This window comes from Telopea speciosissima, chromosome 3 (assembly GCF_018873765.1).
Source record: "Telopea speciosissima isolate NSW1024214 ecotype Mountain lineage chromosome 3, Tspe_v1, whole genome shotgun sequence".
NCBI lineage: Eukaryota > Viridiplantae > Streptophyta > Magnoliopsida > Proteales > Proteaceae > Telopea > Telopea speciosissima.
In genome coordinates, this window is record NC_057918.1 from 12,009,101 (window position 1) to 12,022,452 (window position 13,352).

The 13,352-nt window shown below is 38.5% G+C and overlaps 2 protein-coding genes across 3 annotated transcripts; one reads left to right on the top strand and one right to left on the bottom strand.

Moving 5' to 3' along the window:
• Nucleotides 1-2,028: 2,028 nt before the first annotated feature.
• On the top strand, nucleotides 2,029-10,945 carry LOC122656601 (beta-1,3-galactosyltransferase GALT1-like). Of its 2 annotated transcripts, none has more exons than XM_043851195.1 (8): nucleotides 2,029-2,064; nucleotides 4,422-5,692; nucleotides 8,211-8,434; nucleotides 8,560-8,841; nucleotides 9,089-9,217; nucleotides 9,309-9,488; nucleotides 10,195-10,302; nucleotides 10,544-10,945. In XM_043851195.1, the coding sequence occupies exons 2-8, from the start codon at nucleotides 4,933-4,935 to the stop codon at nucleotides 10,754-10,756; spliced, it is 1,896 nt and encodes a 631-aa protein (XP_043707130.1). In that variant the 5' UTR covers nucleotides 2,029-2,064; nucleotides 4,422-4,932; the 3' UTR covers nucleotides 10,757-10,945. The 2 variants fall into 2 exon arrangements, with proteins under 2 accessions (XP_043707130.1, XP_043707131.1); XM_043851196.1 differs by lacking the exon at nucleotides 2,029-2,064 and having other exon boundaries at nucleotides 4,358-5,692; nucleotides 10,544-10,757; nucleotides 10,834-10,945.
• Nucleotides 10,946-12,592: 1,647 nt separating this feature from the next.
• On the bottom strand, nucleotides 12,593-13,344 carry LOC122656439 (protein DMP9-like). The gene has a single exon (XM_043850959.1). The coding sequence runs from the start codon at nucleotides 13,268-13,270 to the stop codon at nucleotides 12,617-12,619; it is 654 nt and encodes a 217-aa protein (XP_043706894.1). The 5' UTR covers nucleotides 13,271-13,344; the 3' UTR covers nucleotides 12,593-12,616.
• Between the last annotated feature and the right edge of the window lie 8 nt (nucleotides 13,345-13,352).

The following is a 13,352-nucleotide window of genomic DNA, read 5'->3' on the forward strand; positions in this document are numbered from 1 at the left end:
ATAGACAACATTTGTTTGTCAAGAGAAAGTGAGAGCACAAGTGAAAGTGGAGTCTAAGAGAGTATAAGGAAAGGAAATGAAATGAAACGTGATAGACACAACAAACATCTCAATGCCTCTCTAGCATACTTGAGCTCGTCTCCAGGGAGGTGTGCACCCAGGGTGCTGTCAGGGGGCATCCAGCGACTGAGTTGTGCCGCACACATCTCGATGCATGCCTAGGGACGTGTGCAACACAGCCCAACGACTGACAGTACCCTAGCAATTCCCTGCTCCCTAGAGACGATCCTGATCCTGCCATCACAACCCTCTTCAGGTAATTCTTTTAATTTAACCTATATTTACCTAAACTTTCAAATACTTCTTTTTTTATTCCCTCAATAAAGTAGAATTTAATTTCTCCTTCTCTCCTAGGTTTTTAAAATGTTTAGATTACTCAATAATGACACATTTTCACTATTTTTTTTTCACTTTACTTTAAAATCTACCTCTTAAATATTCATTGAAATGGTGATAACTACTACGTATTACATAATTTTTAGTGCTATATTATTCTATCAATGCATACATTATGTTCTAACATCCACTTAGCCATTGTCAATTTAATAAGGTATGATATTTTATGTATAAGATGTAAATTGATCAAATTTATAGCACATTTTCTATTTATGTATTAATTTAGTTTAATTATGTAATAGAATAATTTGTTGCTTTTATTTGTCCACTAATTTTGTAAGGACCTTTAAAGAATTTGAAACATATTATGAGGCACATGGACATTATAAGGAAAATATTTTTTTTAAAGGGATAAATATTTCATTAATAATTATGTAATAGGTACATAAGAGGTAGATTTAAAAGTGAGTGAAAAAATAGTAAACATAAAACCATTGAAGAGTAATTTAGGCATTTTAAAATAAAAGCCTAGTCGAACCCTAAAAAAAAAATAATCCAAGGTTACAAGAAAATTTTATGTAAATAAGGAGAGGGAAAAGCACACGCTCACGCCGCACACTGCCCATGTGTAGCAAGCTACGGGCAGCACCAATGGGATCGTGCGTGAAGCATTATATAGAAGGGCAAGAGAGTCATTTCAAGAGGAAAGAGAGACACAATGGGTGCTAATTAAACTTGCAGTAAGCAAAAGGCAAAAGGTCTGCCCTGCCTTTTTTTCCAATTTAGTATATGTTATGTTTAAGGCATGGACAAAAATTTCCTCACTTGTGAATGATACCTCATGTGTCGCATGATGATTGGGTAATGAATGACTTTTTTTTTTTTTTTTTTGGTAAGAGGTAATGAATGACTTTCATGGGCCTTTGAAAAGTCTCACTACTTTGAGGTTTCTTGTACAAAAGTAATCCAAATAAAAAAAAAATTTGACTGAGAAATACTAATTTATACAGAAAATTGTATACATACACCCTTAGACTTCCATTATTTTTGTAATTGCACCCAAACCAGAGGGTTTCTTCTATAATTCCAGCTAAATTAAACTTTAGGGTTACTTCTGTAATTCTTTGAAATACAAGGGGCATGCCTGACGAGTCACGATTCACGACTCACGACTCTCACGGTCTCACGCTCACCTGGTATATAAAAGTGGGAAGAAACAAAAAAAAAAACAAAAAGTTTGACCGTTTTCTTTCATTGACCTGTTGTGGCCTGCTGAGTGATACGACTACCTCAGATATGAAATACCAAACCAAACGAAAGACATATTAACTAATTCTCATTAAAAAAAACATATAATTAAAGTGGCAGTGTTCGTAAATAACAGGACTACGGAAGCACGGTTTTATTGACTTTCTCCTTACCCCGTACGAGAAAACCAAAAAAAAAAAAAGAAAGAAAGAAAGAAAGAGAGAGATTAACAGAAAGACACAAAAACAGATTTCATTCTCCCAAGTCCCACCGTCGTTGCGTAGAGTCCAAGTTCAAAAAGAAAAGAGAGAAAAGAAAGAAAGATATTGAAACTACTACTCATTCCTCTGTGAGGAGGACTTTCAACATTGTTTTCAAATTCATTCTCTCTCTCTCTCGTTTTGCTGAAGAGATAACAAGGTACATTTCAGAACCATTTTTGTTTGCATTTCTGATCTTTAATGTCCCCTCTTTCCTTGTTTTCTAGTTCAAATTCATAAAATTTTAGTGCTCTGTTTTCTCTAATTCCCTTCTTTCTGGTTTGCTTGAGACATTTTTAATGTTTTCCTTCCTCACTGAATTTTAATGTGAGTGTGTCCGATCAGTTAGTGAACTGTAATGGTTGGTTGGTTGCTTACTTGATTTTGAGCGGGTGGCTTTTCGTTGCTTTTAATGAGACGGAGTTAAGTTCTAGAGAGTACGGAAATAGAAATTTTCAGGTAATTTTATGGATTGCTCGGCTTGGTTACGCTTCCCTCTCTTCCCAACCTTTTTTTAAACTTTTTGTTGCATGGTTAATTTTTTTTTTATTATGGTTACGAAGTTATTTTTTGGCCACTCTTTGGAGTTTCTGATGGTTTGTTTGCGGAATGGGGGAATTCTTATGGATTCTGTAAGACTGCGAAATTGTGGGACTTGATCAAGTAAAGCTTAATTATCCTGTTCGAAAGTCAGATGAGGTGCAGTTTGTGCGTTGAGATCTCACAACTTTTAGTTTTGTAAATTAAAGTTCTCTGGGTTTAGGGTTTTATAAGTCTTTTGATGGCCGCTGGAGCAATATTGTCTGTACCTCTTTTGAAGACTCTAGAAAAGAAGACGGAACTTCATTCTCTGCTTTAATTATCTTTATATAAAAAAATTTATATCTTATTCAATACTTCTGGTGCAAGCAGAAACATTGTTCTCTTGCTATATTTGGACAATCTAGACTATAGAGTATCTACTCGTTAAGAGTTAGCTGTGGATTGTCAACATCTCGTATAAGTTAACAATCTGTCTGGAACTCCTTCCTCTTCTCTCCCTGGGATCAATTTTGTGCTCCTGGACTTCCAACCCACCAACCCAGAAAACAAAAACAATTCCATTTGAAAATTAATTACTTCGACTGTTTCCAATTATTTCTTGGAGAAACTGGTGTTGAAAACTTGAAAACTTATTAGGAATCTCGAGACGTGAAATTCCCAAGTTCTTGAGCTACTAAATTATGCACTTCGAAGGAAGAATGAATGCTGGATGTGCAAAGATTCCATTTAAAAGCTGTCTTAAACAAAGTTCAAAGGATTCGAACCACATTATTAGTCCTTCCTTTACTCTAGAATAAGGGCTATATGAAGAATTTCTGTATTGGATAGGCTTCATTGTTGATTGTAAATGGGGAGGATTTCAGATCCATCACCCTGTCCGTTGTCTCCCCTGGGGCTGAAGGGTAGTCAAATTACTTGAAGACTTGAAAAGCTGTTGCATTCAGCTTAAGCACAGCCAATGGAAGGTTTTAGGGATGAAAAGTTTTGAAAGTCAGTACCCTATTCTTCTCTTTTTATTAGGGGGGCAGATACAAATGCAATGAAAGCACCTTCTTATTGATGGTTGCTCTGAAGGCCATCTTTACTTACTACCCCAGTTTTCTCTTTTTTTGTTTTAGCAGTCTAGATTCTATAAATTAATTTCCACCTCCATGAAAAGTCCATTTGACTTGGTTGATTGGACATTTAAAAAATACAGTACTACAGTTAAGGGATAGTAGAGATCATCATAGAAATTCAATAAACTGGTTACGAAAAGAGGAAAAGGGAAAATGGAAAACATTTGACCACCAAACTTGGTTGAATTTGAGCTCTAATTTCTAAATCAAAAGGCTGTACCTCTCTAACTTGTGACTTGGGTGCAAGCGAGCAGCTGGGGAACCAAATTCACTAGGGACTTTTGCAAGATTGTTTTGTTGGTAATATCTCCAACAGGCCAGCCCAACTTTTCCTTCACCAAGGAACTAGTAAATGGTGTATGGAGAGAATCTGCATTAAGGGATTTGATATTTGTAGAGTTTAGCTATATGTACTATACTCTTATTCATTGCTCATAAATAAATTTTCTGTTATTGGTAATTAGGGGAAAAAAAAACCTGTACCTTTGATGTTTTGGACTTTGCAAACGATTTTCTGTATCCTGATCATTGATTGAGAATTTCTTCTTACCTGGATATTTCTCCTTGCTTTGAAACTTGTTGTTTAGTTTCTCTTTTTTGGGTCGCCCTCAAAGAATTTGATTATTTACTAAAGGTTTTAGAGGCTGCATGCTGAGTTCTTGTAACTAAGTCTTGGACGTCCTTTTTCCTTAACAATACTTATGGATATTAACATGCTACAATAATGCCACTTTTTTTACGTCGGTGCTTTCATGGGTGGTTAAATTTTTTGTCTGGAGATTCTTCTTTCTTATGTTCTGCCTTTGGCATTTTTATGTTTATTTGTGGGATCTTCTGACAGAAACTCTTATTACAGGTTTTACTGTCCAATTATTATATTTATTTGGTGGAGGCTGATTAAATTAGCTCCTCATGTTCCAAAAGGAAGTCCTTTCTTTTAATGCTTCATGATGATATGCTTTGGTAGGTCTGTTATTATGAGACCAGATGAAGGATTTTAAATCTTGGGCCTACTGGAAGCGGTTCAGTGATTGTTGTCCACTTGCAAGATGGTTTGATGGGTCAAACAGAGACTGATGGATTGGAGATCTACAATAGTTCAGAACATCAAAGAAGTTGAATAATCCTTTGCAAATCATGTGCTGATGTACCACTAGAGCATAATTATTTCTCGCCTTCTGTTTTCTTCTTAATTTTCTCCCTATGCATCTATGCATTTATGATCCTGCTTTGGAAAATGATATTCTGGAGACTGGAAGACATGCATGTGCCCCAAGATACTATATGATGCACTTTTAGTACTAGATTAGTTTGTTGGGAACTTTGAATTCAGATTGATTTTGGAGGTGTAAGTGGGAACAGAAAAAATGAAGAAGTGGTCTGGAGGTGTTCTAATTGCATCCTTGTTTGGGTTGCTCATTCTGAGGTATGGTGTGATGAAAAATCCCCTTGGGGAAAGTTTACTTTCCAATCCGTTCTCTACCAATAAATCTAATCCACTTGAATGGGTGCGTGGGGTCCCACCTGCCGTTCAAAATCCAGAGAATGCCTCCCAAGTAGTTTCTGCTGCTAGATTGGCTGCCGGTCTCTTTCCTTGGAGAAACTTTTCCAGTGAAGAGCAAAGATGTTTGCAGACATGGAACCATTTGAATCACTTAATCAATTATACTGAAGGTTTACCTAATGCAATGGGTGCTGTCAAAGAAGCTGCAATGGCATGGGATAGCCTTATGGCTTCCTCTGAAGAGGAAGGACTTGGTTCCATGAATGAAAGTTCACATCCAAAGACAAAAGAGAAACAGTGCCCTTATTTTTTGAACATAATGAATGCCACAGAACCTGGTGATAGTGGTTATAAATTACAGATTCCTTGTGGCCTGATTCAGGGTTCTTCCATTACGATTATTGGCACTCCCAATGGCCTTCTTGGAAATTTCCAGATCGACTTAACTGGGGCACCACTTCCGGGGGAGCCAGAGCCTCCCAGAGTATTGCATTACAATGTTCGCCTTCATGGTGATAAAATAACTGAGGATCCTGTGATAGTTCAGAATACATGGACTGTAGCTCATGACTGGGGTGAAGAAGAGCGGTGTCCTTCTCCTGTTCCCAACAATAATAAGAAAGGTATATGCTCCTCTACGTTCGTTTTTCATTTTTCATTTTCTATTTCTCACTTTTCTTGTCTCATTTCTTCATTTTTATTCTTCATTTCTCTTTGTGAGGTCCTCAGTTTTCCATACTTTGTCTTGAAAGGATCCATGTAGCCGACCCCATTTAGTTGGGATAAGGCTGAGTTGTTGTTGTTGTATATGCTCCTCTGCATGTGCTTCGGTTTTGGAGTTTTGTAACGCATTGTTATGGTCTACTATTTATGATTTGCTTTACCACGTAAGTTTGTTGCTTAATACTTCATCTTCATTCTAGCCCATAATAAGGATTGAGTATTATTTTTCCCCTTTCAGCCCAACAACCTTATCTGGTTTTTCCCTTATTAGTGGATCCAAGAGTCAAAGACTACCTGATGGCCTCCATTTGGATTGCTCTGAAATTGCTGAGTTGGTCCAAAACTCATGATACATTGATACCTGGTTACTTGTGCTTGTTTCATTTGCTACTGATACCAACCCTAGTTGTAGATACAGTGTGTCATGGTTTCAATGATCAGCGTAGAATTGTTCAGATAGTTCGCTCCAGAACAATCCGATCTGGGATGGTAGTGGATTGCCGATCTAAATCATCTTAATAATTTTTTGACTGGATGATCTGGATCTCGCCATCTAGATTGGTATTGCCCAGGAGTGATTTGAACTATGATACCAGTCTTTCAAACCTTGGTGTGTTTACTGGCAATTCTCTCTTTTTTTATTGGAATAGAGCATTCACACTTATTTTTCAATTCCTGTTGATTTCTTATTAACTTTATCAACATAATGCTTATAACTATTTTCTTCAAATAGGAATAGGTTCAAGTGCTGAGAAAATCCATGAATGCTTATTAGTTAAAAGAAGATATGACAGTATAGAGTAGGGTGGTGGAACATGATTCATGCAGCTGAACCTATTTAGCGGGGATAAGGTTTAGTTCTGTTGAACTGAGTCTTTTGCTAAGAGATATCTGTAACAAATACTCAAATATTAAAATTTCCATGAATGTCAGTATTTGGGCTGTATACGTGTCAAATGCGGAGAAGATATAGGTCTATCCATATTCCATATTCAAGTCTGTTTGAATATTCAAACTTGTTTTGCTTAATTGAACTAAAATTTCACCTATGACGGTAGTAATACCCATATATTCCTTTGGATGTCAAGAAATAGGACATCAAGCCCTAGTGCCCTGCTACAATATCCATTTTCTATTTTATTTATATTTTAAAATAAACTATTTTGTTATAATCTGTTTTCTTCAGTCTATCTTTTGTAAGAGGAGGAAATTTTTTCAATGCAATATATGCTGTTGTTTGTGCTCTAAAAGTTGGGAATTCAAATTTTGCTCTGATATTTTTGAATTTTAAATTGATATAAGAAGCATCTGGCTTTAATTTCTGTTGTGCAGCCCATGTTCATGACCAGAAAATTTTTTGAACTTGCATCTACAGTAGTCAGTTACAGATTCATAATCTTGATCCTTTTTTTCCCCTTTTGTGTGAGTGTTATATTTGGGTTGTGTTAAAACCATCCTGCTTTTGGTTGTGCTTTACAATATTTACCTCTTGTAACAGTAGTCAGTTACAGATTCATAATCTTGATCCTTTTTTTCCCCTTTTGTGTGAGTGTTATATTTGGGTTGTGTTAAAACCATCCTGCTTTTGGTTGTGCTTTACAATATTTACCTCTTGTACTGGTGGTGTTATTATTTTTGCAATGCTACAGTAACGTGTAATACTACATATCTCTCGTTATATATATATATATATATATATATACATTCATGTAGGAAACTATTTTCTATGTGCCCTGATTCATCTAATGTGTTAAACGATGTGGAAGTCTTTCTGTGGTGTTTGCCAGTCTTTCTTATAGCCTTTTTTGGTACTCGTATTGTATTGTTGGTCTTTTAGTAATAAAGCTCCTGGCACACACACAGTTGTTTCACAGTGAAGTATGTTTTCAGGTTATCCGTTCCAAAAGGAGAGGGGGGGGGGGAGTAAAAAGTACTCATATAGTAACAAATGTTGATTTGGTGCTGTCAATTTTTGACTGTCCTATATTCTTTCTTGGATCCTATTAATCTCTCTCTCTCTCGCTCTCTCTCTCTCTCTCTCTCATATAATGAGTGCAAAATTTCAACGTTTACTCGTTAGGGCAGGTAGGAGAACTGCCTATTCTCCTAAGCATAGTGGAGTGTGCTGCAGATCTGCGATGTTGCAGGCAGCTTCCTGGCATGCAAGTCTGGTGCTCACTTAGGCTCCACATTTGCCTTGCTTTGGCACAGTTGGAAGCTGCCACATGGAAGAATATAGGCTGAAAAGTAATGCTTTTGGAACAATCTGGTCCTTTTAAAATAGAAGGCAAAAGAGTTAAATACTTGGTGGGGCACATCCTTGAAGTGTAGTTTAGCTTGTGGTCTGTGATCTGTATTATAATTGCTTTGATGGCTGCCTTCCTTTTACAATATTTCTAACTTAACTTTTTCTCTTAGTGGATGAATTGGACCTGTGCAATTCTCTGGTGGGTAAAGATGATAAAAGGAGGTTCACGGTTATCAGACATTCCAATGGTTCAAGAGCTCAGGAGGAATCTAAACCCAGACGTTATTTTCCTTTCCAACAAGGGCATCCATTTGTTGCCACAATTAGGGTAGGAGCAGAAGGGATCCAGATGACAGTTGATGGCAAACACATAACATCCTTTGCTTATCGCGAAGTAATGTTCTTTCTTTCTTGGATTACTTCTGAAATCTAGGAAACAACTGCTGGTTCATTTGGACTTAATTGTTTCCTTGGTCCCCCCCCCCCCCCACTCTCTCTCTCTCTCTCTCTCTCTTTCAGAGTCTGGAACCATGGCTTGTCAGTGAATTGAGGATTTCTGGAGACCTGAAGTTAATTTCTGTGCTAGCTAGTGGTTTACCGACTTCAGAGGATTTAGATCATATTGTCGATTTAGAAGCACTCAAATCAGCTCCTCTTCCTCATAAAAAAAAATTGGATCTCTTTATTGGTGTCTTCTCTACCGCTAACAATTTCAAGCGTAGGATGGCTGTTCGTAGAACGTGGATGCAGTATTCTGCAGTGCGGTCAGGAGCTGTTGCTGTGCGCTTTTTTGTTGGTCTGGTGAGCATCAGTCAGACACTGCTTCTACTATCATTGTTTGTGACGATGACAATCATGTTGCAAAACTAGTGTTGTAAGAATTATGAGGCCTTGTGCAGTAGTACACTTGTATGCTGTACAGAGCTTCTGGTAGTCTTGAATCCTTTTCAATGTAAATTTCTTTTTGATTTGTAAAGAATCAGTAGCTCTGAACTTAAAGAAAATTGTATCTCTTGAAGCAAATATTAAAATCTGCAACATGGTGCAGCATAAAAACCTTATGGTGAACGAGGAACTCTGGAACGAAGCAAAGACATATGGGGATATTCAGCTAATGCCTTTTGTTGACTATTACAACCTCATTACCTGGAAAACCATAGCCATATGTATCTTTGGTGTAGGTTCTTATCTCTTCTTGTGTCCAATCTTTATTGATTTCACTTAATTTATCTTTTCCCAACAATTAGGTTTGCTATTTGCTTCAACAGACACAGGTTGTTTCGGCAAAATATGTTATGAAAACGGATGATGATGCATTTGTTCGTGTGGATGAGGTGCTCACTTCTTTAAATAGGATCAATGTGACTCGCGGGTTACTCTATGGTCTTATTAACTCAGACTCTCGACCTCATCGGAATCCTGACAGCAAATGGTATATTAGCCTGGAGGTAATTTTCTCCATCATGTCTTGTAAATCGTAGGATCATAGATTGGATTTGTGAAAATTAATTCTGTTGTTAGATTTGCATGAGTCAAGTGCACAACAACCATGCTCAAACCTGGAATGAATTTTAGGAGGCTATCTGAATCTCTTAGCTCAACCAAGTTGACAGAGTCTTATTGCTATTTGAGAATCTCTAGTATAAGCCGTACACATGCTTAGCTAATAATTGCGACCTAGTGGTTGCGGGTTCATGGAAACCGCCTCTCCGTGAAGCAGCAGGGGTAATGCTGCTTACATAATGACCCTTCCCAGACCCCCGCAGTGACGGGAGTCTCATGTACTGGGTACGCCCTTTTTTTAATTAACCAATTACAATCTGCTGTCCTATGACTCCACTTAAGCCAATTTTTGCAATATTAAAAATATTTACTAAAAATTAATAAATGACATCCTTGATGAGCTTATCATTATCTAAACTATAAATGCTTGAGTAGTAGCACTTAAACAAAATTTTTTCTTTTTCCTCTCTAGCCAAGCTTTCTTTGAGCGTCTGAATGTCATTTTATGTATTATGTAAAATGAGTAGAACAAAGCTGTCAGCTTTGGAAAATTTTTTGCCATAAAAGCTGTTGATAGATTTCATTAATTTTATGGGAAAATTTTCAATATTTGGTTTTCATTGCTCTCCCTTTTTCTCTTCATTGGTGAAGGAATGGCCAGAAGAAACTTATCCTCCTTGGGCTCATGGTCCTGGTTATGTTGTGTCACATGACATAGCAAAGGCAGTCAACAAGAGGCATAAGAAGGGGAGGTTGAAGGTATGGCAAATATACTCTCTTTTATTCTTTGATTATCATCCAAAGTGTTAGCTTGGGATAGGATTGTTCCGCAATCATGTGTGGTATCTTGAAGATTTCAGCTTGGATTATGCATCACAAATTGCCTTTCTTGTTAGCTATTCAATGTATGAGATGCAAATTGAACCTTAATTACCCAAAAAGATTTACACCATTACTTTGCTCCTCAATCTGAAAACAATATTTACATGGTACATGGCAGATGTTCAAGCTGGAGGATGTGGCGATGGGCATCTGGATTGCAGAGATGAAGAAGGAGGGGTTGGATGTTAGATATGAGAAAGAGGAGAGGGTTTATAGTAATGGGTGCAATCATGGTTATGTGGTTGCCCACTACCAAGGCCCTAGGGAGATGCTCTGTTTGTGGCAAAAGCTGGAAGAGGGGAAGGGGGCTAAATGCTGTGGTGATCGATGAGGGCCTAGGGAGACACTCTGTTTGTGGGAAAAACCTGGAAGAGGGGAAGGGGCCTAAATTCATTGGTGATCGATAAGGGAGCCAGATATGATAAATGGGGCTTCAGGATGAGATCCAGCTCTGGCTACAGCTTTGAGAAAGAGGCTAGAGCTTTGGTATCCTCAGAAGGGGAGATTTAACAGAGTTGAGTTGTATAGACGAACCCTTTTAACCGGGTGACTTTCATGTCCTTATAGATAGACTTGTTTTCTAGTTAGTGATAGATAAAGGTTGAAGTATACAGTTGGTTAACATTTTTTTTTTGGGGTGGGGGTGGGGTTATTGGAGAGATTGGTATACACGGTATTGAGGCATCTGTAACATTTTTTTCCCCTTTCTATTTTTGGGGGAAAGGGTTTTTTTTTCCGCCGGGGGGGGGGCAGTATAAATGGTACTGAGGAATCTGTAGCATTTGTAGTTGAGAGAGTACACTCACTTGTATAAATCTCCCGTTACCCATTGTTTCATTACTCTAATAAAAGGTTAAAAGCATTCTTTTCAGTTTATCATTGATAAGTGTTGCGTCCACCTATTCCTGACTACAAGTTTTTTTTTTTTTTGGGGGGTGGGGGGTGAGGAGGTTGGTGGTGACCCTCCCTAGACCCTGCAGTGGCGGGAGAGCTTCACTCACTGGGTATGCCCTTTGTAGGTATTTGCTTCTTCGGTTCTTCTTTGCAACCGGGTCCAACACCACGATATCTATATGAATCTTAGGCAAGAGCAGGGGAAAAAAATCTGAGATTTGTACACTGGTCGTGAAGGGAGGCTTTGGGGGGATTAAATGTAATATATCTTCTCAAAAAATTTGCGTGAAGCTGTTGAATCCATTCCAACAGTGGCCCTTTATATTTATTTTTCTGAAAAAAGTTCTCTATCCGGGAGTGTGGTCTATGCCAGCACTCCCATGAGTCTATCTCTCTCCTCTTCATGTGAAAAGACATCTCTGCCCCCTTGTTTTAAGGAGGAGAGAGATAGACATATGGGAGTGCTGGCGTAGGCCACTCTCCCGTACAGAAAACTGCTTCCCTTATTTTTCAGATCTATGAAATAAAAATTACCTGCGGTTTGTACTAGATTTGTCCTATCTACAGCCTTTGGTGTAACCCTAGTTTCATAAACCTAACCAAATTATTTTTTATATGAAAGGGGATTACTGGTTAAATACCAAGAAGGGACTTCAAACCAGAAATGATGAAAAAATGAAAAGAGAATCCGAAGCAATGAAACTGAATCCAAGAAGTATCTGTAATCCTCAACAATCGAAATAAATAAACGTGACAAGAGTCTGGCATGATCCATGACATTCAAAAAAATTGGCACTGGTTGTCGAGAGCCTACTAGCAAGGAGAATCAACAAGGCAGTGGCCTACATTTTATTATTGTAATGTATCAACTTATATTACATATTTTTATCACTTGTGGTTCCCCTGCTCGGTAATAAAAGGGGGGTGGACCCCACTTGGGCAGTGTGTTCGGTCAGGTAATAGAATGATCATTTCAGCCTCTCTATGAGAGGAACCATACAATCGTACCGATCAGCGAACCTCAGGGGATACAGGTCCATTATATTACTTGGGCACAAGGCTCCTGCCACTGCTAGGTCTGGGGAGGGTTCTCCCCCCCCGCCTCCCACTCCCTTTGTTGAGACTTGAGAGGCGCAATAGAGCAACCTTACTGTTGTACGAAGGTCTGCCCTCTAATTGCAGCAATAACTTATGATTTACAATTGCCAAAACAATAATGAAACTGCATATATTGTGAAACGATCGAAACAAATAAAGACTAACCTACGGCAAGGGTGAAATACAATTCCAGGGAGCCTCAGGCGGCCATGCACCCTATGCCAAAACGAGAGTTGGGGAAGACGAGAAAGAGGCCACTGCATATGATACCCACCATTAATGGGAAACTCTCCATCACCTCGTCCATCTCCTTCACATGACCTGGGAACAGACAATCCGTTACCCGGTGATCTGAGAACGCTATGGCAACAAAAACCATCACCGACATTACGGCATGCACGAAATCAGTCAGTCCAACTTTGTAGCGCTCGTCCTTTGGCACTTCCACCCCAAGATCCGACTTAAACACCGATAGCCCTTTTGGAGTTACGAATCCGTAATATACCTTACCGTCAGATCCTCTGAAACTGTCGGTGAAGTGGAAGAAGAAACAAGAGAAAGCGCATAATCCCATCATGACATTGATCATGGTTGTCTTCACAGGAGAGCAAATTCCGTCACCGGACACTGAAGGTAATAGCATCTCGAATGTCAGTAACGTTCCTGTAGGAAGGAAATTCACAAGCATTGATGTCTTTGATAGTGTCTTCTGCACTCCCTTCGCCACTGCACGGCGTTTACGTCCCTTTTCCGGTGGCGCCGCTGCCTGTGGCGACACTGGATATGAAGTCGCCTCATCGTTGGGTGTAGCATTATAGATTTTGATTCCGACATCTTCAATTGCTTCCTCCATTTTCCGGCCAATCTATTGACAAGAAGGTTAAGAAAACAGAGAGAGACAGGAATTGGAGTGGTGGACTAGAAAAGGAGTTTGT

Excerpts from the sequence above, each read along its gene's own strand:
- LOC122656601 (XM_043851195.1), top strand. The coding sequence starts at position 4,933 with ATGAAGAAGTGGTCTGGAGGTGTTCTAATTGCATCCTTGTTTGGGTTG. Across the intron at positions 9,218-9,308 it reads TAGCCATATGTATCTTTGGT|ACACAGGTTGTTTCGGCAAA; the intron begins GTAGGTTCTTAT and ends TTGCTTCAACAG. Across the intron at positions 10,303-10,543 it reads ATAAGAAGGGGAGGTTGAAG|ATGTTCAAGCTGGAGGATGT; the intron begins GTATGGCAAATA and ends GGTACATGGCAG.
- LOC122656439 (XM_043850959.1), bottom strand. The coding sequence starts at position 13,270 with ATGGAGGAAGCAATTGAAGATGTCGGAATCAAAATCTATAATGCTACA.